Raw genomic sequence first — 12,465 nt, 5'->3', positions numbered from 1 at the left:
ACAGGAAGCTTGTGTGTGTGTGTGTGTGTGTGTGTGTGTGTGTGTTTCTCATGGAAAAATGGCTCGCTGCCTGCCATACAAAAACAAAGCTATTTGCTTCACCTCAGAAACTTCACTTTGTCACACGCCAAAAAGAAGGTTCTTGGGTTTAGTTCAGGTGACTGCATGTAGATGTTGCAGGCTTTTTGGACCGTGGCCACAGTATAATGCACTTTAATGGCTCAGCACAGTTAAAGTGAATAATGGCACAATTGCTATGCATCTGATGTCTTTCTTAGATCATGCTCATGGTATGTAGTCTGAGTAAATGTTTTATATCATGAGCGTTTAAAGCAATAAATCTCTATTAATCAGGTAGGACACAACAATCAGTCCATATGTTCTTCATAAGAGCTCTTTGTCTTGTTAAACAACATGTCTCAGTCAGTGGTGACGCTTCAGTACAATAATATAGAGCTTTTTTACTAAATGCAAGTGTTATTATGCAATATTTTGGCACAAAATAATCTGTTTGCCAGACGTGAACTTGAGTCACATGACTTTTGATTTGAATCACAAATTTTAGGAATTTTAGACTCACAACATTTGCAGGGTCATGGAAAACCTTGAAAAGTCACGGGAGTTTACAGTCACATTTTCCAGGCCTGAAAAAGTCCTGGAATTAGTAAAAATTGTTACAGTAATCTTCCAGTAACAACCTTTCACGTAATGTAAAATAACAGCAAATTTTTTTTTCCCCATAGCTGATGATGTAACGTGTTTATCTGTGACATCTTGTTTAACATTACGTGGGTTTATTTTTTCATTTTCTCTGCTAGATAAAATTATGTCTGATATGTTTCAAAAGTGCAAAGGCAAGAGGGAAAAAGAAAAAACATTACCATGGGTCCTTGAAAAGTCATGGAAAAGTTTTGAAATGTTCTCCCTGAAAATGTGTGAGAACCCTGGACTTTGTAATCAAATTAAATAAGACTTGCAACTCTGGAAATGAACATTAATACCAAAGACTTGTGACTTAACTTGGACTTGAACCTTTTTTTCCCCCTTTTTTTGGCTTTTGCCTTTATTTGGACAGCATTAGCATTAAAGGGGACGACATGCAGCAAAGGGCCACAGTTCAAGGATATAGCCATTGTACATGAGATGAGCTACAGGACGCCCCAGACTTGAAGCTCTTGACTTGAAAACACTTGTTACCTCCCCCCAAACATAATTTAAAAAGTAAGCTATGGATAAATTAATGTTTTTTCATGTCCTGAATCAACTAACATAAACACTATTCATTCCCAGCAAGTTGAAAAAAAATTGCAGACGAAGACGCTAGAACTTCTGACTTTATTCGATTTTTCAGGTTGCAAAAAAAAACAGTAAGTCAAGGCTGATATTATGACTATGAATATCACTTATTTAGGAAACTCAAAGTTTATGACTTGGGACTTGACTTGGGATTTTCAGTCTTGACTTGGGACTTGAGACTTACCTGTGACTTGCGAAACAATTACATGGTCCCACCTCTGGTATTTGCATCAAATGAAAGCTTTTGTGTTTGATAAGAGACACTTCTTCAAACTTCTGACGTGTTCTTTCTGTGTTTCAGGGCTATGAAGGCTCCTTGATAAAACTCACTTCTAAACAGGTATGCCACAAAACACACTGGAGGCTGTGTTTCTGTACACAGAAACTAATGAATGAAAACATCAATCAGTCACTCATTATGTTTGCATTACCCTATTTCTGACTCATCAACACCTTCAAATTTTTGTCTCACCTCTGTTCTATTTTTTCCTCCTCTCTGTGTTCTCTGCTTGTTGACTATGACGGATTAGCACCCTTTGTCAGGAAATACCTGGAATCTGAAAAAAAAAAACTTTATTGGGGGGAGGGAAGGGAAAAAGTGTTGCACCAACTTGCCTTTGGCAGTCAGATAGTATGCTTGTAGTCACAGACAGTCAACTCCGGTGGGATGTGCGGGGATGGGAAGGGAGACGGGAAAAGAATTTTGAGGTGTCAAAGCGAGAGTTTTGACAAGAGCAGTACTGACGGTTGCGTTTGGCCTCCAGGGGTGCAGGACTGAAAATGAGCTCAGCTGGCAGGTGTCCACATCCAGAGTTAAGCAATTTAACTTCATGTCAGTGTACTTATTACCACATTACACTGTTTCCCATAAAGACATGACATGCTCATTAGAAGGGTTTAGGGCGATTTAGATCGAATGTGCTGAGTATAATACCTCTAAAACTAAGAACAAAGGAAAGCTTTTTTTTTCTGGTGGTGAATTTTTTTTTAGAACAAGTAAAATCCCCTTGCATGGTTCGGGATTTTCCCCTTTTTTTTATTTCATTGTGGTTGCATGCTGACAAAAAGCTTTCAAATTAGCAAGTATTCAAATCTACTTTTTATATTTAATTCTTTTTAGTAAAAGAGATGATGAGAAACTATTACTATTGATGTATGATTTCATCCTCAACCTTATTGTGTAGTGTCAAGCATAACAAGTATTTTTGCTTAAAAAATGACTTAAGGCCAGAGCCTTCTGTCCAAACTCTTCGTTCATTTTGTCCACATTTGCGTACATATACTCTGAAAGCTTACGGATGCAGATGAAACAGAGCAGTACCACTGGAGACCTCGAAGGAAGCGTTTAAGCAAAACACAACCATAGGACACGACAAAATATTTTTTAAAGGGGTGAACAGTACAAATGAGTAATATAGTGAAAAGAACTCTCTATCCACATGACAAAATGTATTACATGGCCTCACAGACGACAACGCTGCCTCTGTTAAACAGCGTTTTAAAAAATAAATAAGCATTTAAAGAATAAGCTGCTGAACTCCAGTGGTGTTATTCCTCACCTCGCTGCAGTGCAATACAGGTGTACTCAAGGCCATATGACATCACTGTTAAATAAATAGGTTGATTAATCAATTAGTTGATCGTCAGAAAATTAACTGAAAACTTTTTTTCATTACTTTTCAATAATCGTTTTAGTATTTTAGTAAAGAAAGAAATTTGCTGGTTTCAAACCTCTTAAATGTGTGAATTTGGAGGTTTCCTTTGTCATACATGATAATGAAATGAATAGCTTTGGATTTTAAGACTTGGTCAAATATAGAAATACCACTTGATTTTTTTTTGACAAAACAAACGAAAAAATAAAAGAACAATGGGTTGAGTAAGTGATTATGAAAATGATCATTAGTTGCAGCCGTACTGCTGAATGTGGCACACTTTTGAACACAAACCAGCATCAGTGGTGGGTGGGCTTAAAATCTTCTAGAGAGGTCTATAAAATACTGCTTTTCCAGTCTGGTGTTAAGTAAATCTTTAAATAACCGTCAATTAAACAACTAACTGACACAGCTGTAATTGTTACCAAAGCTTTGGAGTTCCACATTTTTTCAAACAAAAAATGTGCTCTGTGCAGGTTTTGCTTGTTTAATGAATAAGTGAGACACTCAGCAACTCTTTGTGCACTTTGTCCTCTCTATGCACCTCCCCATCCTTGCATCATACTTTCATAATAGCAGTCCTCCACATGACAGATGTCAACTGATGCTTACGTTCAGGTATTGCATCTTGATGTACAGCATTCCTCAGGCTTCTCTTTGTTTTGAGTGACTCTGCTCCCGACTAATGGCAATGACAAATGCGGCATAAATCAATCGATCTCCCTTCCAGTCCAAGAACATGCAGCCATCTCCATATATAGCAAGAGCCAGATCTCAGACCCTTTCTATTTATATTCCTGTTACGCTTCCTCCTCCTGACGTCTTCACTTAGTCCTTTTTTCATCTTTCTTCCTTTCTTTTTCCCTCCTACTCCTCCTCTTTCTCTACTTGTTCAAAATTCCCATAACCCAAACTGCTTTTCCAGATCACACGCAGCAGTGCAACCCCACGGGAGCAACATGTTTAGAGATTTCTCCTCACCCCCACCTCCTCCCCAACACCCCTACCCGCACACAAATACACCTCAAAAAAATGTGCGGTCTTTGTTCATATCTGCAACGGCGGTTAGAAATCTGACAACCAAACCTGCTTCGCTGGGTTTTTTCCCACCTCTTGCTCACTCACCTTTACTATTGCAGGCACAGTCACTGGAGTGATGTCTCCAGAACACAAAACAAGCACCGGTGAAATAGATATATTGCATGATTTTCATCTGACAGGCCTTTTCAGGGAAGGTCATAAAAACTATTTCTACCTCTGAGTTTCTTTCATTTTTATTCTCACCTTTAACCTCCAAATTCTCATTCTTTCGTTCTCACCCACATTTATCTTACTCCCTCTATATCTTCTCCTTTTTCAGCTTTCACCCCCTTCTTTGCCTCTCTCACGCTCACTCTTACATGCACTTTCTCGCTCTCACATTGCCCGTATTTGGGCATAGGGGAGCTGAATGATGAACTCTCCTTGTACAATGTAAGCGTCCAGTCTCTCTGTTTCTCTCTCTCCCTCCCTCTCTCTCTGTCGCCACGGTTTTATAAACAGGGCAAGAAAGAGAGAGAGACAGAGAAAGAAGGGGGTTGGGCATGATATAAAAAATGAAATAATAATAAAAAAAAAAAAACATGTCTATGTCACTCAGACAGAAATGCCGACTCAGTTTTCTGCCTTAAACCATGTTTCTTTCTTTTGTTCTGTCTTCTTGTCTCCCCAGCCGGTGGGGTTTGTCAGCTTTGACAGTCGATCAGAGGCGGAGGCTGCTAAGAATGCCTTGAACGTAAGTGTCATGCCCTCTCTGTGCTCCTCTCAAGCACCAGCTCGGCGCTCTTGTGATGACTTGGAATCACATCTCTCTGCCTTCTGTGCAAATGCATGCGATATCGGGCAGATCCAGACATTTCTGCATGTTGTATCACATGTAGAAAGACAGAAAAAGTAGTGAAGGCAAACATATCCTGTCTGCTGTAAATGTTTCTGTTTGAGTTAATAAGCCTTTTCTTAAAGCTTTGCCATGGATCCTGCAAGGTCAGGAGGAACATTAGCTCTTCTTCTACATATAAATAGAAGATATTGATCCGGGGTTTAATTTTAATCTCACTTATTTCAGAATGAAGCTCAGTGCAAAGCCTTGATGAGGCAGAATATGAAGCAAAACCTCACAGGGTTTTATTTTCTTGAAACAAAGTATAGACAGGCAGTAATGAACATCAGCTTATTTTCCCATTGTTTTTTTAAGGTGTCTAGATATACACCGCCCCTTCTAATGCTTCTTTGTTGATCCCTTTGTCACAGAAAAAGATCAGTTTTATCATCTGCCTAAAGTGGGACCGTGACAACACGAGCACAGTCTGTCAACTTTCAGATGTTGAGATATTGGTGCGCATCAAAGGCAGAGCAGAGAGTTGAAGAAAGGATAAAAATTATCATCTTATTATGAGCCAACAATAGTCAGACTGTTTCCATAGAATCACTCAGTGGAGCTGAGAATTGAACAGTGCTCTTGTTTTTCGGGGAAAGCTTCGTCCCGGGGGTCATATGGAGATAAGCCAGATTTTGCAAACATCTATCTGCATATTGAAATATGGGAAAGACGCAGAAACACTGAGGGAAAGAAGGGGATTTGTTTCCCGTCACAGCAGAGCGGATATCTTTTAAAAAGAACACATGATTGTCGCAACAACACCATTACAACAATTACAATCATCGCCAAAACAATGAAGCGCAGAAGTGCAACGGGAGTGCTAAGAAGCCAAAGAACACATTTTAAGGTAGAGATCAGTTCGAACTGAGATGTGCTCCGGCCTCATTATAGCCATGTACCTTATTATACCTCTGTAGCCTCGGCTGGCAGAAGCTGCGAGCGCACTGAGCCAAGGCAATCCTAGTTAATTCCCTCCCCTTCATGAGAAGAGTCATCCCTCGCTTGTTTCAGCTCAGTGTTGCTCCAGCCTGCAGGGACGAGCCGAGAGAACCATCCTTCTCGCTATTTTACTGCAGAGAACTTTACTCTTGACTGCTTCTCTCCTGCATTGATCTGACCTTCCGTGTTTTCCTGTGCGTCTTTTACAGACAATTAAATGAGGGTAATTAGAGGGTGCTTAAAGTTGCTGGTGAAATCCGGCCTTGTTGTTTCCATAGCTGGTAAACAAATAGCCACTTTGATTTTTGGATGAAGACGACCTTTGTTTATGTCACATTGCTTATTTCTCCTCAGGCGAAAGTAACTTTGAAGGAAAATGATTTGGACTGCTGCACAAGTGGAGATCCAACTGTAACAGAGAACTTGGCTTGTCGTGAGCACTGGTATATCAGAAGGCTTTTAGCACTGGCATCTCAAGAATTTGCCTGGATTTTTGGCTCACTTTAAGCGGTGATGCTTGCAGTATGTCACGGCGAATGGCGGATTTGATGTCATGATATTGAGTTACAGTTACAGAGTTCAGTCAGGAGCACAGCGAGGCCCCTGTGGCTTGTCCGCCCGCGGTGTAAATGACATCGTGTGCTAGCCAGGTTTGTGTCATCGGGTTCTGATTTTCAATTGTGGGTGTCAGCCGTCATCACGTGCGTCCAACCAGAATAACACTCTAATCCACAGTGAGCCCTCTACAGTACCAGGCTTCAAAGTCTTAAGCAACTGAAAATGTCCGCTCACTGCTGAGATTTTGGCAGGAAAATCAGTCATAAATTATAATAGATGAAAAGTACACAGAGTGACAATTCCAGCTATCAGTTAGGTCCCACTGGGCATCTAAACAGCACACAACAAGGCTTAGAATGAAGTGTAGACATGCATGATGTCTGTCTCCTCTGTGTCTAAATTAGTATGCTTTATCACGACTTCAAAGCACTTAACAGCAAGTTGATGAATTGCTGTCTGTTATTTATTTGTATTTTTTTATTTTTTTATTTTTATTTTTTTTACGTATAAATCTCTTTAGCTCATTGGCTAATTTCCCAAGAATCCAACATGACCAGATCATTTTGTCAGGTTGTTTCAGTCATGATTGCTAAAGCATTAGGCCGTGTTTCTACCAAACACCCTTAAGCTGCGTTCACACTACAAGCTCCACAGCAACAGTGTTCCCAGCTACATTATCACCATGTCACTGTTGCTCAAGCACATGTTAATGTCGTTATGTCGTCACTGGATGTATATGTCTGCTACAAAGCACCTGAGCTAAATATCATCTAACATTTGTATTTGGTAATAAAAAAATCCTTGTGTATGATAGATGTTTGGGCCGCATTTTAACATCTCATTTTGATATCTCATGTCATTCCTGTGTGCACCACAATTTACCTGTAGTTAAAAAAAACACAGTACCACAGCTATAAACAAACCATATGATTGGTTGATGCTTCACAGCATCATTGGAGCGCTGAAAAAAGTTGAGACCAGCTGAACTTTCAATTGTAGCGCGTCACGCCACTTAGCAGCAACAAGTGTTGGGCGTCAGTTTGTAGCGCCATGTCACTGGCTTCCACTGAAAATGAATCACTCATAGTGAAAATTGTCATACAGATGTGTTCAGGGTGGGACCCTTATCAAACCTATTAAGTTTCAGGCAGATTGGACAATGTATGCCAATGTTACAACAAGTTCCTGTTGTATGGCGAGACATCAAAATTGTACGCCAGGCCACAGGAAAACAGTTGAAGTTTTGCACAGACTTGTGATAACTTTTCATCACCAAGGGGTTGAGAATGGACACACCACTTCTGAAGTCGATCAGATGAATCCTTTAGGACAAGATGGCCAAAATTGCGCATAAAATTCAAAATGGCCGACTTCCTGTTGGGTTTGGGGGGTGAGTCCAAGAGGGTTTTTTGTGTGCGTCTAGTCATGATACGTAAGTGTACCGAATTTCGTAATTGTAGGTGAAACTCCCCATTGGGGTTACATGTTAGGGGGTGCTGTGGAGCCATTTTACCACACCCATCACCCACCAAAATACACAATTTTTCACCAGTTTTTGGGCATGTTTAGGCCTCCAAAAATGTGATTCATTTGGTTAAAAAAAAAAATCCTTGCATTCCAAGAGGGTCCTCGCACTGTTCGGTGCCCGGGCCCTAATTAAACCTGCACTGACATGTATCTAAACCCTAGATCTGTTTTGAGTTTTCACCGCAGACAGCAGTCTTGCATGTAGGCGAACAAGGAAGCGGAGGAATATCTGCACCTAGATGACTGACTGTCCATGGAACAGGGTTGTGCACCTGTTTTCAGAACAAAAAAGAACAGGCTAGAGTGTTTACAGTCTCTGTCGCAATGCATGGGATATTGAAAATAGTTGGTTTGTGCATTGAGTCCTTGTCAAGCAAGAGTAATGATTCTGTCTTGACCAAGCAATGGACTGCATTGTTTCCAATTCAACTTTTTTGCATCGCATCAGTGTGCTAGGTAATTCAACACAGGGGTCACAACAAAACAGGACGACATGGAGTGTTTCTTCCTGGACCATCCACAATACAATGCTGAGCTAGTCCTTACGATATTTGAGCCTTTTGATGAATTAGTCTAACAATTCTGTTCTAAGAGCCTGGATAAAAGCTTGCTAAGACACATTATTTTTGCTGACACATCTTTCCGTTTAATCTCAGGGGGTGCGGTTTGATCCAGAGATCCCCCAGACCCTGCGGCTGGAGTTCGCCAAGGCCAACACCAAGATGGCCAAGAACAAGCTGGTCGGCACCCCTAACCCCCCTCCCTCCCAGCAGAGCCCGGGGCCACAGTTCATTAGCAGAGACCCATGTGAGTACTCTGACCATTTGTCGTCTTACTTTTTGTCTGTGTTGCTGCTTCCTTTGGCTGTTAGCTGCTCTTGTTTGAGGTGACTGGACAGCTGTTTCCCTTTAGGATTATTTGTCATTAGTAGATGAGTGCATCAGCTGTGATTTTAAGTGAAAAATGGAGGCTGACTTGGCTGCTGATCACTCGAAAGTAGATTTCTCTTTAAATGGTGTTCTTTATTGTAACATTGTCGTCATGTGAAAACAGGTTAATGGCTTTCTCTCAGTAATTTGTAATCAAAATTGGATTTTACCCAACTCTGCATGCAAAGTGTTTCTTTGAAATTAAATTCTGCGCCATGACTGGTTAAGTTGACAAGAGTCCCTTGTTAGATTAATGATTCATAAACAGTTCATGTTCACTTTTCGCCATCATTATTTGAACTCAAGGCCTTTGCTAATGCAGCTCTTTGCTGTTATTTCCATTTAGTTAAATATTTTTCACTGGGGTTAAGGATTCTGCAAGAATCAGCCATTGATAGTTGAACATAGGCCAGCTGTGGTTGTACATTCTTCCTAAATGACCAAACCGCTCTTATCTTGGATCTTTTTCGCCAGAGAAAGGGTGTGTACTCAGGGCCTCAGTGGAAAATGGAAGGAAACGATTAATGAAACCATGACGTAATCACCATGAGAGAAATTGCTGTCATTTCCTGATAAGAAATGTTTAAATCAGACAGTTTTTTTTTTTTTCTGATCATGCTACGATTAACACTTTGCAGGAGACACCGAGAGCACAGGGAAAAGGCTCCTTAGGATTGTGCGGCTGTGTGATTGTTCTCCAGTGAGCTGCTGTTTGTTCTGATTGTGCATTTTAAATGCACACTTACTCTGTACCACTCTGCACTGTCACCTATTTCTTCACTCGTGCACTATGCTCTTTTTTCCAGTCACTTTAAACTCGACTCAGTGAGTAAATCATCATATCTGGTTTGGTTTCCTCTCATTTTTCCCTACATTAAGTCAGCTTTACTGATTTTAGGGGAGTATAATTGACTGTTTGGTAATCCCTGCCCCCTTAGTGAGTGTTGCTACGCCTGTTAAGCCTCCCATTTTCACACGGGACATATGCAGTTTACAATAATAATGAGACAGATTAACCCTTTGTAACCAGAGAAAACTGGCTTAGTTTCTTTCAAAAACATGAGAGGAGGGCGACAAGTAACTTACAAGAAAAAGCCCAAATATTAGCAAGAAATTAGTAAAAAAGTAAAAACAAGAAAGAGAAATCAAGAAAGAGCTAAAAAAAAATCTGTAACATTATTGTAAATATGTAAGTTATAAATCTAGTTTTCTGAACATCTCTTACTTTTGATAATATTTAATAATTTCTGTCAGTTACTACTCAGATCATTTTATTGTCTCCTTTTGCTAATTTTTTTGCAGTATGCAAGACATTATGTTTTTTTCTCATGTATTTAAAAAAACATGTCAAACCAATTTTCTCAGGTTTCAGAGGTTTAAATAAAAGGCGTCTGAATGCAGCACAAGAAAAGTGCTGTCGTTCCAGGTTTCAAAGACTTAAAAAATCGAAACACTTGGGTGTAATGCTGTTGGAGCACACTGGAACCAATGTCCCAATTTGTAAAAATCAGTTGAAATACATACAAAAATTTTTAAGCACTTGAAAATCCAGTCCTCCCTCAAGCAAATGTCATACAAGAGAGATGAATTGAATGCTTGAAGTTGCATTATTGACATTAATGTGTGTTGACTGATTCATGAGGTCAACTCATCGGGGAACACACAGCACAGAGAATCAGATGATTTTTTCTCTATCTCCAGCTAGTTAACCGTTTACTAGTAGCACAAGATGAAAAGGCACCGAAACATCCTCTCATTTTATAGTTATAGTGAACTAACGACTACTTAGCTACAAGCTAATCAAGCCAACGACAGGTTTACGAGCTGGTTGAAAACTCCATCTCCGGCTTATTTAATAATGCTCCCAGTTGAGTCATTTTAAAAACCAGAAGCAGATTAAAGCAGGTTCCTCTACGTTTGGGTTTTTCTTCCACGTGCAAACAGTTTCAGGTTGCTAAAATGGAGAAAAGTGAAATGAAGAAATGGTTCTTGTATAGCAGAATAGAGCTACACAGTGGCAGTATTTTAAGTATAAAAAGAAAACAACGTAAGATTAGGCTGTTTCGTGCTATTATATTGCTGTTTGGGATGACAAAATGTGAGGTTAAAATGAGGCTCAGACATTGGTCAAAAGCTCAGATACTTAATGACTAAATAGATGATGCTCAGTGGAGATGCTTTGCAGTCAGTTGCGGACACACAGAAGCCCCTGACAACGTAGCTATGGTAACAAGCGCTTAAGCAGCACTAACAGCGAGTGGGTAATTATGTAGCTGGTAACACAGTTGCGTTGTCGCTGGTAGTGTGAACACAGCATAACACTAAAAGCATGGTTATAACTGTAGGATAGCGGACGGACATGCAAATACTCGTAGCTTAGGTTTGAGCAGTTGAGAACTTTCACTTTCGGGTTTTGGGAGTTTAAATTCTCCAAAGTTGATAGTTATCAAGTATTATCATTGTCACTGCAGCCCAGTGCATTCTGCTTTACAGGCCCGTCAAGCTTATCACCGTTAGAGGGTTCAGCTAGTTGGTTTAAAGAAACGAAACGAGAGGAAGCTACTTCAGATACTTCACCTGTAGTGCACCTCCACGACCACCTACACCACTGTCACCTCCTCCCTGTCTCTCTAGCCACCCACCCATCCACTGGCCACTCTCCTCACTCCACTCCTCCTCTTCTTCTTTCCACAGATGAGCTCACAGTGCCTGCTCTATATCCCAGCAGCCCAGATGTGTGGGCGTCATACCCGCTGTACCCGGCGGAGCTGTCGCCGGCCCTCCCACCCGCTTTCACCTACCCTTCCTCGCTCCACGCTCAGGTAACCTGCGAACCCATCCCCTCCTCCCCACCATTACCACCACCGCGACCACTGCCCCCACCTCTTCCTGAGCCCTCCGCACAAACAGCTGCTGCCGTCAGCCCTGAAATCACTCTCTGCTCCGTCCCACAGATGCACCTCAGAGCACACACCACCCAGTATCTGTCATTTACAGATTTTCAGATTCACTGATTATCTCTTTTCTCTATGTCTGCTGATCAAACAGGTATTGTTTTGAATTCAGGGTGGTTGTTTGGATTTGGGAAAATCTTCCTATTTTTCATATAGTCAAAAGACCTCATTTTATACACGTCGATTGAAGTAATGTTGAATCCTCAGCTCAATTTAGTTATAGTCTATGGGATCAGGTAGCAGCTCTTATAAATGTAGCAAAAAAATGTCTTTTCCAAAATGTATCACACTATAGCTTAAATGTGCCCTTTTAAATTACTGATGGTCATGTTCATCGGCTCCATGAAAGCAGGAAATGGATCAGGAATTTCACGTATTAAATTTGTTTATTGATAGTGAAATAATTGACCGTATCAATATTTAATTCGCAGAGTGTAGTCCATTTTTGCAGACATGTAATGCTGTTATACACTTCTCTTGAGAGGAACTGTTACCTGATCCCATTAACTTCCAGGAATCGAACTAAACTAATCTCCCTGCTCTCAAAGGAAGGCGTCTGTGGGTTTGACTGACTTGTAAAAGAATACTTCACCCACAAAATGATCATTAACATCAATTACTCACCCTGTTTTACATTGAATTCGTGAAGAAAAATTTTTTTTATGGCTCCACTGTGAATGAAAAGTCTG

General features: G+C 40.5%; 1 protein-coding gene across 4 annotated transcripts in view; it reads left to right on the top strand.

Annotated features, from left to right (window-relative positions):
- Positions 1-12,465, top strand: part of LOC121961905 (RNA-binding protein with multiple splicing-like) — a 45,101-nt gene that overhangs the window by 18,319 nt on the left and 14,317 nt on the right. For 2 of the 4 annotated variants that reach the window (XM_042512006.2, XM_042512004.2), the window contains exons 3-6: positions 1,598-1,636; positions 4,663-4,725; positions 8,550-8,700; positions 11,517-11,644. In XM_042512006.2, the coding sequence (XP_042367940.1) occupies positions 1,598-1,636; positions 4,663-4,725; positions 8,550-8,700; positions 11,517-11,644 (381 nt within the window). The remainder of the gene's footprint in view (positions 1-1,597; positions 1,637-4,662; positions 4,726-8,549; positions 8,701-11,516; positions 11,645-12,465) is intronic. The other 2 variants (XM_088073227.1, XM_088073226.1) reach the window with 1 other exon arrangement.

The sequence above is a fragment of the Plectropomus leopardus genome, chromosome 23, assembly GCF_026936395.1.
Source record: "Plectropomus leopardus strain MGB_pleo_1.0 chromosome 23, ASM2693639v1, whole genome shotgun sequence".
Classification (NCBI taxonomy): domain Eukaryota; kingdom Metazoa; phylum Chordata; class Actinopteri; order Perciformes; family Serranidae; genus Plectropomus; species Plectropomus leopardus.
This window is presented reverse-complemented; position numbering and strand designations above follow the sequence as displayed.